At 39.8% G+C, this 19734-nt stretch overlaps 1 protein-coding gene across 2 annotated transcripts in view; it reads right to left on the bottom strand.

The window, feature by feature from the left end:
- SELENOI (selenoprotein I) overlaps window positions 1–18038 on the bottom strand; it is a 35557-nt gene extending 17519 nt beyond the window's left edge. For both annotated transcript variants that reach the window (XM_028099645.2, XM_088026360.1), the window contains exons 1-3: window positions 17879–18038; window positions 1134–1202; window positions 578–686 (exon numbers count right to left, since the gene is read on the bottom strand). In XM_028099645.2, coding sequence (XP_027955446.1) covers window positions 578–686; window positions 1134–1202; window positions 17879–17935 — 235 coding nt within the window. In that variant the 5' untranslated portion in view covers window positions 17936–18038. The remainder of the gene's footprint in view (window positions 1–577; window positions 687–1133; window positions 1203–17878) is intronic.
- Between the last annotated feature and the right edge of the window lie 1696 nt (window positions 18039–19734).

Below are 19734 nucleotides of genomic sequence, written 5' to 3'. Positions count from 1 at the left end.
CAACTGCCTCCAAAAGCATTTCTTTCCTCTCTCTTCCAATGAGGTTCTTAAGACTTAAACTTCAATCAACGTTTAAGGTCTAAGAACCATTTTCAGAGGAAACTTGGAGGTATTAAAGGCAAATACAGATGCTGAGCAGAGGGAAAGAGAGATCACATTTCCTCCAAAAAAAGCGGGGGGGATTTTTCTTGCATAATGAGAACAAGGGAAGAAGGGATATTTCTGGAACTGCTGGGTATGTTGTACCCTGCTCATATTCACTTTCAGGCAAAGTGTCATAATCCTAATTTCTTCTTCTTATAAATCCAATTATTATTTATTTATCAAAACCTCATTGCTTTTTAGACAGCATATCTAAATTAAATAGCCAAGCTGGTGTCTAGAATTTAATGGAAACATCCATAACAGATTGTGAAAACACAACTTAGCTTTTACACTCAATTCCTAACATTTTACTACCCTTATAGTATCCAAAACTTCCCCAAAATACAAGCATATGAATAGAACCAGAAAATAACCACATCTCATTTTTCTCTATTTAGACACTTTAAATTTTATATTAAAGTAATAATCTTACCTGAAGCATAAAAGTCAGGATCAAAGTATGCCATAAGTAGAAAATTGAATACAACCAGCAGAAAGCCAGAGAAGGTTATCAGATTTGGAGCCAGCCAAGTAGGAAATACCTAATTTTTTTCAAAATAATTAAAAAATAATTAAAGGAATCTCTCTGGCCGCCACACAAGATGCAAATTTAAGTCATAATAAAAGCTATAAACTTGAAAGATCATACATATATATATATTAAAATGTAAACCATAATGTCCAGTTGATAAAAATAAGCATCTTTCTTCTCTTTTCTGTATTTTAAATAATTCTATAATCAACAAACTTTTATAATCATAACACTACATTTACTTAAGAAAATTTTTAAATTCATTTTATAAAAATGATAAATTATAGAGTATAGGCTTATACTCCAACAGTGAGATAAATCAAAAGGTATTGACTAAGGGAAAGAAGTATGGGAGAGCTAGTTTCTCTTATATCTCATCAAACAGTTGCATCTATAACACTTTGTAAAATATTTAAAACTTACTAAACCATAAGTACAAGTCTATTAATTGTCTTACCTTTACTATAGTGTTCCAAAATGGATGCATGATATACAGAGAGAGTGGATTGGTATCCACAGCACTGTACTGTTAAGAAATAAAAGAAAATATTCAGTTATCCTTGCACACTAACAAGTAGAACAGTATTTCTGGAGTGAAAATAATATTACAAAAATAACCTAGAGAATATGTCTATTTACATGATGTCCTCATCTAAACAAAACTGGAGGAACAACATAAATGGTACAAAGACGGCCAAGTACAGCCAGATTTCTTTTTTTCAGTAGAGAAATTTATATTGCTTACAAGTTCTCACAATGCAAGATCACAATGTACACACTGTATACATTCAAACACTGATTTCTCAACCTCCTCATACCACCACTAATGCACTTACTAGTTGTGCAACCTTGGGCAAGTTACTTAATCTCTGCCTTAGTTTGTTCACCTGTAAATGAGGACTATAAGCTTCTACCTCAAAGGACTGTCATAAAAATTAGGTAAATTAATCATATGCACGAAACACTTAAAGTAGTACCTTGCCCATGGTAAGTGCTATGTAAGTATTAGATATTATTAAATGTGTTTTAACCGCCAAAGGATGACAGATCCCTTTACAGCAGGAAAATGGATTGCATGAATAAGCAAAGAAAGACAACAACACGTTAGGGTTCTATGGTAATAGGGTTTATTCCCTAATTATTGAGCTAGTTAGTAAAAATTCAAGGAAATTTTAACAAATATCCGTATTTATACATATACACATATATATAATTTTAAGAGTCACGTCAATGACTTATTCATCAGACACACACACACACACACTGGAGTAACTAGCATGTCGGAAACACTCTACTAGGTGCAGGGAAGAAGAGATACTTAATTGGTAAGGGATAATTCCCACCTCAAAGAGTGGGAATATTACCTAACTTGTCCAGTTGACATTTAAACATTACAACAGTCAAATGTCTGAAAAAAGTTTTGTGTTTTATATTAACACTTAGTATGTACATAAAATAAGCAGTAAGCATTTGAATATCTACTTTTTAAAAATCATAATTAAAGGTCAAAACTTCTTCCCAAATGCTTCCAAATATGCAGGAAATCTTTTCTCATCAGTGTTTCAAGACTCAAAAGTGTGATGGAACAAAAAAGTAAATAAATAGAAATAATGTTAAATACTGCTAGCAAAGACAGTTAATCAGCAAGTCTATGATTCAACAGACTCCATGTCTGAGTGCCTCCATTTCTCCAACCCATTCTGCCTGAAATGGGTAACTGGGACAGTGGATCTGAGCTAGACAGTGCAAGGAAAATGGTGAAGAACTAACTCAGTGTGCCTCTGCTGGCCACAGGGACAGGCTGAGCAGCCAAGGCCAGACTCTACTTAAATGCGAGTTACCGTTCTTCCGAAAATCAACTTGCACTTGCACAGCTCCCTACAGGTTACAAAGCCTTTCCACATAATAGATACCATTACATCTGAACCTCTGCAGAACGAAGGGGTCCTCACTTGGATTTAAGTCTTCGGACCTAAGGACATGGAACCAATACGAGCCTCTAGAGGCTGCCAATGACAAGGGGGAGGGCCCTGGCCTCCACTTCACAGAAGTCGGCACCCAGACCCACTTGACATAGCCACCAGGTCAGATAAATGGGGAAACCACACATTTCAAGCCCACCATCTACTGCAAAATACAAAAGTTGTAAGAAGTCCAAATCAGAAGGAAACTGTTTAAGACATCACATGAGTACCTAATACGATGTACAAAGTACAATGTTCTTAATTCAAATGTTTGCTGAACGAGTCTCACTCAGCAGCTTTCCATAATTTCAACTTAGATCTATAAGAAGGCCCTTAACTGATGGTATTTTCATTTGAAAAGCTCCTCTTTTTAAATTCTGCAGTTTTACCTGTAAATTTCTACTTCGGGAGACCAGAAGTATGAAAAGAATGCAGAACTAAACACAAGGTCAATTTGCCTATACAGATGTTTCACATTGAAGCTCAAGTATAGCAAGAAAATGCAATATGAAATCACAAAAGGTAGCAAATAATAAACCTAAAGAACTCTCTGTGCTCCAGCCTTACACACCTGAGTATTTTTCAAGATCACATATCACTTAGTATAAACAAAGAAACTTAAAACTGTCTTGTGAATCAATAGGAAGAAAAAAGAATGATTCAAACCTTCCACGGGAATGAAAAAATAAAAAATAAACCTTTAAAGATGTTAAACTAGATTCAGGTATTTGTTAAAGCTTATTAAATATATTTTTATTTTCTGTTGGAATGGTATCTATCTGAACACCTTAACCAGGTAGATAATCCACTGTTAAGGCTCACTGTGACTTGCTTGATCTCCAATCTACAAGGCCAGACAAAGCTAGTACCCTGGAGAAATGCTTGAAAACCACAGCCTGGATTTGAGAGAATCATTCCAAGGCAAAATCTCAAAATTACAAGAGTTCAGAAGATCTCTAGTTCTTGAGTGCCCGACCCTCATCAATGCAAACAGGTAAAACAGTCATCTAGCCTCTTTTTAAATGCCTCTGGTGGCAAAAACTCATTATTTCTAGAAGCAACCCAACCCATGTTAAACCAACTTTCTATACACTAACAAAATCCTTCCCTTGTCCCATATTTTCTATCCTGTTTTCATTTTGCTTTACAAAGTTAAACAGACAACGGTCCAATTTTTCTTCCAAACAACAGTGTTTCAATTATTTGAAGGCCACTCTCCCTGTCGCACCTACATCTTCTCTTTGCCTGCTTAAACATCCCATGTTCCTCTGCTGCTCCTCTTGCCATGCTTTCAATCTTCTTCATCTAGGTCTTGTACTTTAGACCAGAGGTTGGAAAGCTTTTTCTGGAAAGCATCAGATAGTAAATATCTATTAGGCTCTGCAGGCCATATGGTCTCTGTGATAAACACTCAACGCTACCACTGAAGCAAGAAACCAATCACAGAAAATAGGTAAACAAATGGGCACAGTTGTGTTCCAGTAGAACTTTATTCACAAACAGGTGCCTGGGGGCTTTAGCTTGACAACCTGTGTTCCAGGCAATCCAATTTGTTGTTAAACCAATACAAACATGTGATCCAGGGCATAAGAAACATTTCATGTGGTGTATGAGTAGAAAGAATATGACCATAAGCTGCTCTTCCTCAATATTCCTCTGATACTCAACCTATTAATTTCCTATGGCAACAAAATCATTCTGCAGACTTAAATACGAATGGGCAGTTGGACTACTAAGCCACCTTTCTCCATGCTAATGTGAGGATGACTGCTGGAACCTAAGTACCAGACTCTGTATTTACCATTATAATATTTCATCTTACTAGATTCAACTCATTTTTCTATCCCCTCCAGATCTCTTGATTCAGACTCACTTATGCAAGGTAATAGCTATGCCTCTCCAAAATCTCAGCATGCAAATTTGTCATGCTGATAATAATGCCTTCACCTAAGTCTCTGTAAAAATGCTGATCAAGACAGAACTTCTAAACATTTCCCTCAAGATTGCTCTTTAGTACATACAATAATTTTTATTTGGGTATAGGATTCTGTCCTGTCATCTATGACAATTAGTCTATCTTTCCCACAAGAGAAAATTTTCATAAATTCCTAGTAAGATCAGAATTACTTTAGATAACATTGTGCCAAAATTAGAAAGTTTCAGAACTGTCTTTTTTTTTTACTTCAGTACAGGTCAGAAAACAAAGCGGAGTTCATTCTTCATTCATTCATTCATTCAGTAAGCCAACAAGTATTCATGATTCAGTACCTATGATTGTGCCAGGCAAATTTTTGCTAGGCCCAGTGAAGACAATGATGAACAAGACAAAAATGTTCCCTATGTTAACCAAGTCTACGGCCCATTGTGAGATAGATGGTAAGCACAAAAACAAGGAATAATCACAAGTTGTGTTAAATACCATGAAGGAAATAAGCAGGGTATTTTGCGAGAGGACATGGGAGGGAGGGCAGGGAGTGCATTGTCAGAGTGGTCAGAGAAAGCTTCTTTAGGGAGGGGACACAGCTGAGGCCGAGAAGATGAAAAGACAGATAAGGAACATAAGAGACACTATAGTGAGTCAAAGAAGCGAGACACTAAAGAAAACATGCTGTTGTAGATTCCATTTATATCAAGTTCAAAAACAGACAAATTAATTTATGACAAAAGAAGTCATAATAGTAGTTTGATGGAAGAGACTGAATGGGAGCCTTCTGAGGTGCCAGAAATAATTCTGTATCTTGATCTGGGGTGGTGGTTATATGGGTACATACATATATAAAAATTCACTAAATTAGACACTTAAGATCTGTGCATTTATATGTAAAATACCTAAAAAGAAATAGAAAATAAAGAATATATATGTGGCAGTGTACATTTGTGTGTGTGTGTGTGTGTGTGTGTGTGTGCACGCACGCACGTGTGTGGTGCATAGGTGTTGCAGGGAGGCAAGTACATGCCAAGATACCTTCCAAGCAAAGAGAACAAAAATGTGCAAAGACCACAAAACTAGAAATACTTGGAATACTGGAGGAAGGCTAATCCAACTACAGCTTAGTGAGCAGGGAAGACTGACAGGAAATGAGATTGAAGACGTGGGCCTAAACCACCCAGCAAGACCACAGTAATCTAGATTTTATTCTAAACCCAATGCACATCCCGATTTACAATTTTTCTTTTTTTTTTTTAAAGATTTTTATTTATTGAGAGAGAGAGAGAATGGTAGAGAGAGAGCATGAGAGGGAGGAAGGTCAGAGGGAGAAGCAGACTCCCTGCTGAGCAGGGAGCCCGATGCGGGACTCGATCCTGGGACTCCAGGATCATGACCTGAGCTGAAGGCAGTCACCCAACCAACTGAGCCACCCAGGCACCCCCTGATTTACATTTTTAAAGCATCGTACTGGTTACAGTGTAAAAAGAACTGGACAGAGACCAAAGTGCAAATAGAAGCCAGTTACAAGACTTAAAGTACATCAGGTGGAGAGGATTATGGGTTAGGGTTAGCAGTACAGTGACTTCTAAATTACTTCCAAATATGCTGTGAAGTATATGTTTTCGAGAAGGACATTAAAAATGTGAGACTCCCCTTAATTTAAGAAGGAAAGTGGCTCCAATGAAAGGAAGACTATCAAACCACTTCCTTGGACATAGAAGTATTTCCTTTACAAGGGTACTATATTTCAAATCCCTTCTCTGTACTGTTAAGAAAACTGATACGAACCGACACACCCTTGCACTAAATACAGAGCTTTGGACAAATTATTAATTAGACTGGGGCCACTGTCCCACGTAATGCTCTATTATCTATACTCAGCAACAGATTTCCCCTACTTTGTCTTCTAAACAATATAAGGAGAATAGGACTCTTATTGTCAAATAATTTTAAAATGAGACCTGTCTTTACCCATCTGAAACATAAGCTTTATACTTTTTTAAAAAGACTTATGAGAGAAAACACAAGTGGGAGGAGATGCAGAGGGAGAGGGAGAGAGAATCCTCAAGCAGACTCCCCACTGAGCAAGGAGCCCGACGTGGGGCCTGATCCCACAACCCCGAGATGATGACTTGAGCCTAAATCAAGAGTCAGCTGCCCAACTGACTGAGCCACCCAGGCGCCCCAAAGCTTTATACTTATAAAACATATTTAGTTAACTATAGTAATCCATAAAATGTAGCTCAATACAAGATATTAATAGTTCATAAACTGCACTTGTTAATCACTTCAGATGCAACCAAACTCGAAACGATATTTTTAATTTTTTTAAATTATTTCCAAAATTCTTGAGTTCAAAATTATCCATGTTTTTAGGAGTAAAAAGCAAGATATCCATAAAGAGCCAATTTTAGTTCACAACTGGGTTATATGAAATTATAATATTTGTTGCTCAAACCAACTTTTCAGACATGACTAAAATGAAAAACACACATTACCAACCTCTCTTAAAACAAGAGAAAGAAAGAAAGAGTCAACTCTCTCTTTTCTCCCCCTGCACAGTGAAGCTCAGTGTCCGGTGCAGCACTGGGGTATGATACTGAGGTCAGACCCTTGTTGACAGGACTCATGGCTCAATCATGTTTAGGTGTTTTAAGTCTTTACAGGGGCAGAATCCATTGTTGCCAAAATGTACCCCACCAGCCACTCCTGGAGCAGAGTTCTTTAGCAATGGCATTCCAATCTTCCAGGCGAGTCACTTAAGCACAAAACATAAAATGAGGAATCTCAATTATTTAAAAAATTGTTATTTACTCAACAAATATCAAGGCAATCAAAAGAACAGCCTTTCACATACAAGTGTGGGACTCACTGAGCACTGGGATATAAAGAAACTTAAAATTAAGAGAATGGAGAAAACTTCCCAACCTGATCTTCTCTGCTTCTGGCACACAGGAGCCTGAGCTCAATAAACATATTTGAATGTTTGCACATATGAATGAATAAATGCATGAACTACTTTGCATGTTTATTTAAGTAGCAGTATACAGTTAAGGTATCAGTGATGAGAAGAAATGTTACTCCCTTCACCAAATCTATTTTCCCCTAGGAACTAGTCCAAAGCAATTTTTAACTTCACAAGAGGAAATTCTTCTTACTCTTCCCCCATTAATAATATCATGTTTACATTTGTATAATGTTTTACAGTTTCCACAGGACAATTATAGCTATTCTCTTATTTGGTATTGTAAGATAAATTATTCCTACCTATATTACACATGAAGAGACTATAAAAAATTCAAGGATTACAATGGCTAATAAACAGAAAGGTCTGAACTGTAAGTCCTTTCTGATTCATCCTGGAACATATCTATGAAATTGATCACGTTGTCTGAAACCAGACTACCCTTTCTTGGCTTAAATACAATCATGATCTATCTAGAGCCAATTTACTGAAATTATTATTCTCAAAACATCCTCTAAAATATACTTTTTGTCTTCCAATTTATGGCAGACACATCCTGAAGTGATCCCCAGTGAGTCAAGCCCCTGTATAAGCAATCCCCACCCTTTGATAGTTCATTCCACTCCCTTGAGGGCGGACCTTGTGACTAGTTTCTAACCAACAGAATATAGCAAAGGTGAGAGAGGTCACTGCCTTGATTAGGATACATTATATGACAAAGGTGATGAGATATCATTTCCATGATACATTTCATTATGTAAGTCTTCATCTTAGCAATTTGGAGGAGTCTCCTGCTGACTTTTAAGAAGCAAGCAGCAATGATATGAACTGCCTATGGTGAGGGCCATGTGGCAGGGAAAAGTGGGAAAGCCCTAGAAGCTAAGAGCCTCAGCCCTACAACTGGGAAGAACTGCATGCTGCCAACAACCACACAAGCCTGGATGAGGACCCCCAAGCTGCAGATGAGAATGCAGCCCAGCTGACACCTTAACTGCAGCCTGGTAAGACCCTGAACAGAGAGGAGCTGGCTAAGTGATGCCCAGACTCCTAACTCATAGAAACTGTGAGATAATAAATGTGTGTTGTTTTATGCCACCAAGTCTGTGATAATTTGTTACCCAGCAATAAGAAACTAGTACATAACTGAAAGCACTACATCCTCTTTTCTACTAAGAGATATCTTAGGGCTCCTACCCACAAAATCAAGACCACCTGATGCTTGAGAGCTAATACATTACAGTAATATAGTTTCTTACTCCTATATACCCAGCTCTTGGTTTTATTAACTGCTCTTCAGATTGCAATATAATTGAATATTTCTTTGATGAGGTGGTTTGCAAACTGTAGTCACCAAACTGAACCCATATTCTTGGACCCTGCCCCAGACATACAGAATCAGACACTCTAGGGGTGCAGCCCAGCAATCTCTTTTAACAGACCCTCCTGGTAATTCTGCAGCACACTCAGGTTTGAGGACCACTGCTCTGGTGAAAGCAAACATTAACGGCACTCCCACAACTCCTCAGCTGAAGGATAAACCACACCATTAGTTTAGTGGCCAACACCTATTCCTCCTTATGGTAACTTCAAATACTGCATTGCAAGCAAGAGAAAAGGTATAATAAAATCCGGGAAGTACTCACTAAATTCAATAAATGCAAGGCATTACGCTAGAAACAATCTATGGCATAAAAACACCAAACCTAAACTTAAAGAGTGCAAAAAAAGGTGGGGGTTTCAAATAACCCTGGGACAAAAATTTTAAATTTCTTAAAATACTTTCTATCAATACAAGACTTTAAGAACTACACTCACAGAAAACATGACTCTGTAGACAATGAGATCTCATTTCAGTCAATATTATCACTTACATCTACTAACAAGTTGGAGAGAAGATGGTGACAGAAGATTGGAAAAGCTAGAGCAGTAAAAACAAGCAAGTCATGATGACAAACAAGTTTGCTTGCTAAATTTAAATAACTTATAATAAATTCTAACAAGAGATGAGAAGACAAAAAGAGGGGTCACTGAGTGAAAAAACCTAAAATCCTTGCAGGGAAATCTGGGTATCAAACACATGATAAATACGTGGAGGATACTGCAGATTCTTAAATAGGAAAGTGGTATTTAAGAAATTTTATTTACTCTGCTTGTTGTATTATTATATATGATTTAACAGAAGAAAAAATCTGAAGGCAAAGTCTCTCTGTGGAACCCAAGCTAGACACAGACCTCCATTACTCTTCTATCTCTCCATTAAGTTGTCACCCTTAACTTGCTTTCCTAAAATACACTTTCTCTTGGTATAACTTCCTGGGGTATGGGTACACATGTGTTTATGTTAGCCAATGTTCACAAACAGAGAAGCACAGATGTCAAGTTTTATTTTTTACTTAACACTAATATAGCACTATGTGCCAGGCACTTTACAAATATGAACTCATTCAACTTTGATAATGATCCTATGAGGCAGATACCACACCATTTCACAGATGAGGAAATCTGGTTAGAGATGACACTAAGTCAAAACACTAGCACGTGGTTTATTTCAAACTTATTAGTCCCAAAGCTAATTATTAAGACTTTTATCTCAATTAAAGCTACTAGTATATGAAATGTTCTTAATACTCAACAAAATGTAAGACTAGTAAATACAGTCATCCACTTACCCCTGCTAATAATTTTAAAATGGGGGGAAAGAAAACAAAAATAGTTTTCTTTTTCACTGTACATTTTCCCCGCCTGCAAACATTAGACACAAACCCAATTTGCATGTCACTGAAGGTCTTTATTCTAATGTTCCTATATCTGGTACAAAACACCCAGTAACTACAAGGCAGAGTTTATCTTTAGTTCTTAGATTTGAGAGGAAGCATAGCATGAAGAAAATGGGCTCCTAACCCAGACTGCCTGGGTTCAAATCTCAAGCTTTGGGACCTTGAGCAAGTTAAATTCTCTGTGCCTCAGTAAAATAACAGTAGCTCTACTTCACAAGGCACTTGTGAATATTAAATGAGATAATATATGTAAAAGCACTTAAAGCAATGTCTGGCATATAGTAAAATGCCATATAAATGTTTGCTGTCATTATCATTATTACTCAGTATTTACAATGATATTGCTCTTGCCATTTCAACTTTCCTTCACTGGGCTCACTAGGCTCAGCCTGGTACCGGGCATACCCAACACTTCCTTATGTCTAATTTACCATGGTCTTCCTGGTCTCTGTGCTTTGGTTCCCCCATCAATCTCTCCGGAACATCTTCTCCAACTTTCCCTTACGCGTTGGGCAAATTCTTATTCAAAATTCTTCACATTTAAGCATTACAGGAGTTAGAAAAACAAGCCATCCTCAGTGAACTGATGTTTCAGAAAATAGTTAAAAGAACCAAGTCGTTTCTTCCAACTAGCACCTAAAAATGTGGTGACCTTCTACCTACCACTTGATCTCTCTCCCTCTCATTCTGCAGAAGTTCCCCATCCATCCTTCTTTCACTCCTTCTGAAAGACTCCTCTGTCTCTGTCAACTGCAAAAATAATTCTTTCCATAAGATATTTATATATCTATATCTATGGCTGCTAAGGAGATTATTTAAAAATAACATCTTAAAAAAATAATTAAAAAAAAGGGACGTCTGGCTGACTCAGTCGGTAGAGCATGTGACTCTTGATCTCGGGGTTGTGAGTTTGAGCCCCACGTTGGGTGTAGAGATTACTTAAAAATAAAACCTTAAGTGGCGCCTGGGTGGCTCAGCCATTAAGCATCTGCCTTCGGCTCAGGTCATGATCCCTGGGTCCTGGGATTGAGCCCCGCATCGGGCTCCCTGCTCCGCGGGAAGCCTGCTTCTCCCTCTCCCACTCCCCCTGCTTGTGTTCCCTCTCTCACTGTGTCTCTGTCAAATAAATAAAATCTTAAAAAAAAAAAAAAAAACCTTAAAAAAAAATAAGGCCACTAAAATGCTTTTCAAAACTTACAAATGTATTTACAGGTGGAAAAGGCAGCTCTTCCAATCTACTCAAGGAGACCAAGCACAACTAAAAATAAGTTATGTCTGAATTAACTGTAACATATCTAGGTAACGCCTTAATTAACATGGTATACTGTAGCTGGCCTGCAATCATAAGTACAAATCAAAAGATTAAGAATTTCTCATGTGTCTACTCTGGCTCAGAAGAAAAGTGTTCTATCTCTGAAATCATTACAGAAATATTCCTCTAGTGGAGGATAATTCACCCACCAGCGATATTTCTCTAGAGCATGAAGTTTTCTTTGTTTTGATTCCCAGTCCACGAACTACACCTTTACATGGCCCTGCCCAAGAGAAGTGCCTTGCACAAAAGATTACTGTTATTCTTCCAGATTCAGCACCACTTATCATTTAAATTATAATTATGCTTGTTCTATAAGGGTCAATCTCTCATGAGTTTGTTTACTCAACAGATAGGAGTTCATAATACCTCCTCTTGGGGCTATCAAGAGGGTTAAGTCAGACCAAACAAGTGTTAGACACTATTGTTACCAAGGGCACCTTTCCAGGGCTAATGCTTCACAAAACCCCTACCTCTCCACTCAGTCATCTTACCAAAACCTGAGTCATCCCAGACTCCTCCCCATCCTTCATCCTCTGGACTCACCCCACCAACACCTCCAGCTTCTCAGTTACCATGGTCTTGTCAATTTTTAATCTTAAATCAAGGATCACAAATAAACGTCCACAGGGGTCAGGAAGATAAACTGAACAAAGCAGACCCACATGTAGCATATGGACTGGCAGGAAAATGGCAAACTGGAGAGGAACTGCCTTTTTTAAAAAGGGCAAGAGCTATTTAGCTTCGGGGGAGTCTTGCCAAGAGGAAACTCAGGGCCAATGTTGCCCACTCTTCTGGTTTTTCAAAAGAATCCAGAAATCTGGGTTTTTAGGGAGAAGATGCTAATTTTTGAAACAAAGTATGGTGTGGACTATAATTAAACATATCTGCTGGCCAAATTCAGTGGGTAGGTTAACCAGTTTTGACTTCTATCTTTAGAATCCCCACTCCCTTTCTATCCCCATTACTTAGATTCAGGCTTCCCTCATTTCTTACCTAGGTTTATTCAGAAGATCCCAAAAGGTCTCCAGACCACCTCACCCATTCATTTTCTACAAGCTGCTGGGGTAAGCTTCCTAAAATTAAAATCTGGTCCTGTTTAAAATCAAGCGGTTCCGGGGCACCTGGGTGACTCAGTCAGTTGAGCGACGACTGCCTTCAGCTCAGGTCATGATCCTGGAGTCCCAGGATCGAGTCCCGAATCGGGCTCCCTGCTCAGCGGGGAGCCTGCTTCTCCCTCTGACCCTCCCCCCTCTCATGTGTTCTTCTCTCATTCTTGCTCTTTCAAATGAATAAATAAGTAAAATCTTTAAAAAAAAAAAAAAAAATGAAGCAGTTCCCCCAAACCTACAGCATTACGATGTGCCTAAAAATCACCCGAGGTATTTAACATGCAGATAACAGTAATATACCCAATCTGAATCTCCCAAAGTGAGGCTAGGAATCTCCTATTTAAATACTTTCCCAGGTGATTCTGATGCTGATAGTCCTTGGGCCACAGAAACACTGATCTATAGGGTAAAATCTAGAAGTCCTTTCCATGAAAGCATCCCCTCCTGACAGAGCCCCACATGCCTCTTCAGCCTCATCTCCTGCCCCTCCATCATTATGCCTAAACATCTACCTTCTTATGGTTGCCAGAAAATACTCTCGGCCTCCACTCCTTTTGCATTCCATTGCTCTCCTGCACTGTAAAGCCTTTTCTCCCTCTACATCTGGTAATGTGGGACCTACTCAGCTTCATCTTTCTAGACTGAGCTCGGCCTTTCCCCTCCATCCCCTCTCTGCTGCTCTTCTCAGCTTTAACCCTCTCTCCCTGGAGCTGCTTCCTTCTCTCCCATAGCACCCGGCACTTACCTAAATGCATTGTGCAGCCCCAGTGCTATGCCTGAGACAGTAGGCCCTCAGTAAATGCTTACTGAATAAACAGAATCAAACTGTATGAACTAGTAAGGGTGAAAGCCAGATTCTTTAGCATTATCAAGATGTACACAGTCTCTCTTTACAACCTGTTAACTGCAATACTAATAAATTTACAATTATCACAGTTCCTATAATCAGGTTGTTGTTGATATGCAACAACAGAATAGCAGAAACCAATTCATCATAGAATTACATTCTTGAAACCAAGCAAGATATTTCAAAGAACACTTACCTCCTCTCTGAAGAAAAATGATACAATTTGAAACTAGCCGTTACACCATCAATTGAGGAATACCTCCCCTAGGTCAGATTAGGTAAACCACAACAGAAGTTTCACCCTTAGATAAGTGGGGAAATCCTTCAACTGTAAAGACTTGTCCAAAGAAAGGACAGGTAGAAAGGAGGAATGAGAAGCCACTCAAAGGTAAAATCCCTCAATATAATTGTCTAAAGGTACATAAATAAGCAACAGAGAAAATGGTAGTTAAACCCCTGACATCTTCACATTCAAAATACAGAAGTATTCTTCCGATATCCAGGAGATGCACAGCTCCCTTTTACCACACTTTCAAAATGATTTATATTCTTCTACACTTTCATTCCTTGAATAAATTATTTGTTGAGCACCTATTCTGTTCATGTGCTAGACCCCGATCATATTGAACAAGACAGCTATAGGCCCTACCCTCTCAGAGCTCATACCCTAACAGAGAAGGCAGACTCTCAACTAATTATTCATCTGCTTAATAAAATCGTGGTAACAAACAGAGAACACAAATGTTAAGACAGCACATAACATACAATCCATCCCATGCTTTCTTCTATACCAAGAAGCAATCATCTTAGTTTCTTACTACAGAAATCTAATTACCACCCACATGTGCACCCCTCTCGGCGGTTATTCTGAATAACTGCCAGGTTTCCAACTGTAGCTCTCAGATGTACCTCTAGGGAGACAAAGAAATTAAACTAATTCAAAAGTAATTTTTCCACCAGCAGCTTTTATAGTATCAAATTTTCTCACATCACTTTGCTCTAATATACAGGGTCACACCAGGGAATAAAAATCTCTTGACTGTTTTGAGTCTACCCATTTATGGGATGATCTGCTTCAAAAGCTGTGTTTAATTCAATAAGGATTTATAAAGCACTTCCTGTTGACGATCACACAATAGGAATGTGTGATCTTTAGGAAGAAAGTGTCTCTAGGTGCATTTCACATTCCAGGAAAACTGACCACACAGATTTTTCCTTTGGGCACCTTTGGATTCATATTTTTAATATGAACACAATACTAAGAACCCCCTACTAGAAGAAGTTTATGTTATAATTTGTGGCCCTCCTTTTTTAAAATAAAATCAACAAACTACATTTTAGTGAACATTGGACATTTGCTAAACTGACCTTTGTTTTCCAGGATGATAGGAGATATGCTGTCAGACACAGGAAGTGAGTCAGATAACGGAAAAGGGGAAAACATAGGAATAGAAAAGCACACTAAAATTTCCTGTAAATTAGAACACCTATCTAGTTGGAAATATAAACTTAGGGAACACTGCTTTATAAGAAAAAGTAGACTTCATATTACAGACACTGCTGCAAATGAAACAGCTATTCTATTGGCACTTACACCCAGAAAGCCAGATCCTAGTTTGGAAAAAAAGTTTTATATGTCAATATTTACTGTGCAGAAGAGATAACAGGAAGAGGGTAGAGCTGAAGGCAAAACAGGAGGTATCTGGGTTAATAACCTTCTTTAATTTAGTTGTGAAGCCTTGGCCAAGGTTACCAAGAAGGCTCTGGAACTTCTTTCCACTTAAATTTTAATATATGTCAGCACCTCAGGTCAAAATTGTATGACACCATACTGCTTGAAAGCAGAGGAATGTCCTATATGACTTGCTTGTAAGCAAGGTCCTTCACAGTTTTTCCAATTCCAGTTAGGCAAAATCCATTATGATTTTTTTCAGCTATTCATTCATTCTACATATGTCTATTGGGTTCCTAGTATGCACAGTAGTACTGTGCTAAGGCCATGGTAATCCATAAGCCAAATCTAACCACTTGAATATTACATTGTAATAGGGAGACACACTAACAAATTCCATAAAGGAGCAGAGGGTACTCTGACAGCACACTTAAGGGGAGAGGAGAGCTTAGGGGATGCTTCTGTGAGGAAGTAACATGTAAGTGAAGACATGAAGATGAATATAAACAGGAAATCAGAGCCGTGCAGATCATATTATGGATTTTTTGGACTTCATTCCAAGAGCAATGGGAAGACATTTGTGGGTTTTTTGTGTGTTTTTTTTTTTTTTAATTTTATTTATTTTCTGACAGAGAGAGAGACAGTGAGAGAGGGAACACAAGCAGGCGGAGTGGGAGAGGGAGAAGCAGGCTTCCCACGGAGCAGGGAGCCCGATGCGGGGCTCGATCCCAGGACCCTGGGATCATGACCTGAGCCAAAGGTAGATGCTTAACGACTGAGCCACCCAGGCGCCCGACAGTGGTGGGTTTTAAGCAAAGGAGTAATGCACATTTTTTTAAAGATCACTATTTAACATAGAGAAAAGACTATAAGGGCAAGAGTAAATGTGGTCGAGAAAAATAAAGTAGTACTTGATTATAACCCAAAGTATAAAATAAATATTCATGCATCCACACTGATATAAACAAATGATTGGATAAATACACAATGGGAAGAAAAGACAAATCTCCCATGCATAATTCCAAACAAATTATGTCAATACTCTGCCCTCCGGGAGGTAAGACATAACTCTCCACTACCAAGGGAGGGCTCATAGTGACTTCCTTCCAAAGAGAGTAACTTTACAGGGAGAAACCCTAACAAACACTACCTCGGCCAGGTGATCAAAGTCAGTATCAGCAGTGACAAGTCATATTGATAGCACGTACTCTTCATATGATGCAATGAGAATGGCACTTCATCTCTGTGCTCTTCCTCCCAAAAACCCATAACCCTTGCCTCATCGTGAGAAAAACATTAGACAAATCCCAACTGACAGGCATTCTACAACATACATAACCAGAACTCCTCAAAACTATCAAGGCTATCAAAAAGAAGGGAAGTCTGATAAATGGTCACAGCCAAGAGGAGCCTAAGGAGACAGGATGACTAAATGAAATGTGATATCCTGGATGAAATCCCAGAACAGAAAAGGCATTAGGTGAAAACTTAGGAAATCTGAGTAAAGTATGGACCTCAGTTAATAATGTGTAAATATTGGTTCATTAATCGTGCAAATGTAACGTACTAACGTAAGATGTTAATAATAGGGAAAACCAGGTATGAGACACAGGGTACTGTACTATCTTCACGATTTTTCTGCAAATCTGAAGTATTCTAAAATAAAAAGATTACTTAAAGTGTATGTGGGAAGAGTGGTAATGGAACCACTCTTCTAGCTTAGGCTAAAAATGATAGAAGGTACAGGACCTGGTGATTCACTGGCTGGTGGGTGAGGTAGAGGATTCAAGAGTGAAAGCGACAAGATAGCAAGGATGAAAGGTTACAGCCCAGATTTTAGGCTCGGAAAAACTGGATGGACAGTGGAGTCATTCACTGATAAGGGAGCAGTGGAGGAAAACCAGATTTGGAGGAAAGTTAACCAGCATTTACTGGAGGCCTATTACGTATCAGGCCCTTCGCAAATTCCTATAATCATTTTGCACCATACGGACTATTACCTGGCCCAACGCCATGGAAAGAAATTAGAGTTTGGTATCAGGTTTCTACGGACTCCTAAGCTCGCGCTCTTTCTACTACACAGTTCGTTCTGTGCACATTCACTTCATCTGGCAGCCCAAGCGCCCCAAGCTACTGCTGAGGAAGTCTCCTCATTGGGAGTAGAAGTGGAGTGCATCAGTACCACGGCCTCGGTAACTACTCCCCCTCCCCGGGCCTCATCTGCCAAAAACCATCTCCATCTGAGTTGTATGCGAGAGACGGGTGGAGACTTCATTAAAATGAAGACAATTAAGACACCACGAAGGGAACTGCATTCGCTAAAAATAAAAATAATAATAATGAAGTAAAGAAGCACAGGGAATTCTCTGGTTCCACTCTCGTCGAGCGGTCTCCTGAGGAAAAGGCAATCCCCCGGGAGGGTACCGAGTCAAGGCGGCTGGCCTAGGATGCTCCACGCACCCTGACCCCAAGGCTCCAGGTCTCGACAGGACCCCCGGAGAAACGCCCGCCAGCCCGCTCGGAGCCACGCGGCACAAGGTGACACGGACCGCGCCTGCCCCTCAGCCGCCTGGGAGAGACCGGGAAGAGGAGGGAGAGGGGCGTCCGCGGGGCCCCGCGCTACCTTGTACTTATCAAAGCCAGCCAGCTGCTCCGGGCTCACGTATTCGTAACCAGCCATGACGACCCGAACACCGAGCGCCCACTCGGCAGCGACTCTCCGCGAAAAGGTGCGGAAACAAGAGCACCACAGAGGCTGGGCAAGGACGGGAAGACTTAGGCTGGCAGAGGAGGTAGAAGAGGCGCGCTCCGCCCACCGCGCACGCGTAGCCGCCTCAGGCCACTTCCGCTGCCTCCCAGTGCGCAAGCACAGCCTCCACCTCTCCCCGCCCACCGAGGGAGGGACGCTAGCCTGTTCACGCGGTCCACCCCCTCACGCCGTCGCAATCCAATCAGTGTGGATCGGACAACACTAAATCCCGCCTTCCAGGTTTTCTCGTCGCTTCATTCGTTAGCGTCAAAATTGGTGAGCCGAAGTAAGGAGTGAGTGGAGGCGAAAGGTCAATTTCCCAGGGGTCCTTGCTCCTCCCTGCAGCGGGAGGCGGGAGCTTCTGTGGTTTCGTTACCGTGTAGGGGTTTGGGGCTTTCCTTGCGGGTACCGCGATTGCCGGCGAACCAATTCAACAGTACTTCAGGGAAGAGGGCTTAGTTCCCTCAAACCGTAACGTAAAAGACCAGAGAAAGGGAATGTGCCCGGCCTGCAGCAGCTCCTGGCGCAGTGCGCTGCGCACAGTAGCTGCTTAGGAAACGTGATTGGACGTCGAGAAGCCGGTGGGGAGCCTTGGTGACAGGCTTTTTGCAGTCTGTAAGGGGCCCTGAAAAGGCGCTGGAGACATCCCTCAGGCCTCTCTACACTCCGCTCTATCAAAGTGAAATTGCTAATGTCTCCCACCAGATAAAAGCACTGGTCTCGGAGCCTGTAGGAGTCTTTAAGTGTGTTCGCAGAAATGCATGCACATAACTGGAGCCAGTTGTAGAAAGAGCACTAGATCAATGGCTAGACTGTATCAATCCAATAGTAAAATTTAATAATAGTAATAGTTGCTACCACTTTTTTGAGCGCCTTCTATGCTGGGAACTTTACATACGTTATCACCAACCCCCATAACAATACTACAAAGTGGGAGGCACTTTACCCAATTCGCAGGTTAGTAAATCAAAATTCGCACTACCTAACCTGCCCAGGATCAGACCATTCATTATGCAGCTCGGAAGTGGTCGACCCAACACGAAATGAGGTTCTTGGTGTCGGAAACCACTACCTAAGGGGGACTCTCAATCTCTGGGTCTCTGAAACAAGGGTGATTATTTTGAGATCTCTTATGTTCCTTATATTCATTCATTAAACATAATTATTGGGTCCTGAGTATATGCCAAGTATATTATTATTTCTGCGTGTGTCTTATCTCACCTTCTAAAGTACAAGATCCTCATGAGGTAATAGATATGAAGCCTCTATCATCATACTTGGTACATGGCAGATAAATAAACTTGAGTGACTCTTTCCCCTCACTTGAGAGGATTTGTGTCTTGTACATCTTAATGTTCCCCATGTCCTATAGTCCAGTGCCTTGCAGATAATACATGGTTAATACATTTTGTTGAATGAATGAGTAAAGATCTCTTTGATATGCTGTGTAGTGTCTGCTTTGAGGACATTAGAAATATGGATCTCCCTTTAAGAAGGAAATTGGCTCTAATGAAAACTATGAAACCACCTCCTTGGACATAAAAATATTTCCTTTATGCATGTACTGTATTTAAAATCCCTTCTGTGTACGGATAAAAATACTGAATTGACATGCCTTTGCACTAAATACGCGTTTTGGACAATGTATTCATCAGACTGGAGCTACTGTCCCAAGTAAAATGCTACAGATTTCTTCTGCTATGTGTTTGTTCTAATCAATATAAAGAGAA

This window comes from Eumetopias jubatus, unplaced genomic scaffold (genome assembly GCF_037043125.1).
Source record: "Eumetopias jubatus isolate StellerSeaLion01/CBP00866 unplaced genomic scaffold, mEumJub1_p1.0 scaffold_9, whole genome shotgun sequence".
NCBI classification, from domain to species: Eukaryota; Metazoa; Chordata; class Mammalia; order Carnivora; family Otariidae; genus Eumetopias; species Eumetopias jubatus.
Note: the sequence above shows the minus strand (reverse complement) of the source record. Positions and strands in the feature narration are given on the sequence as shown.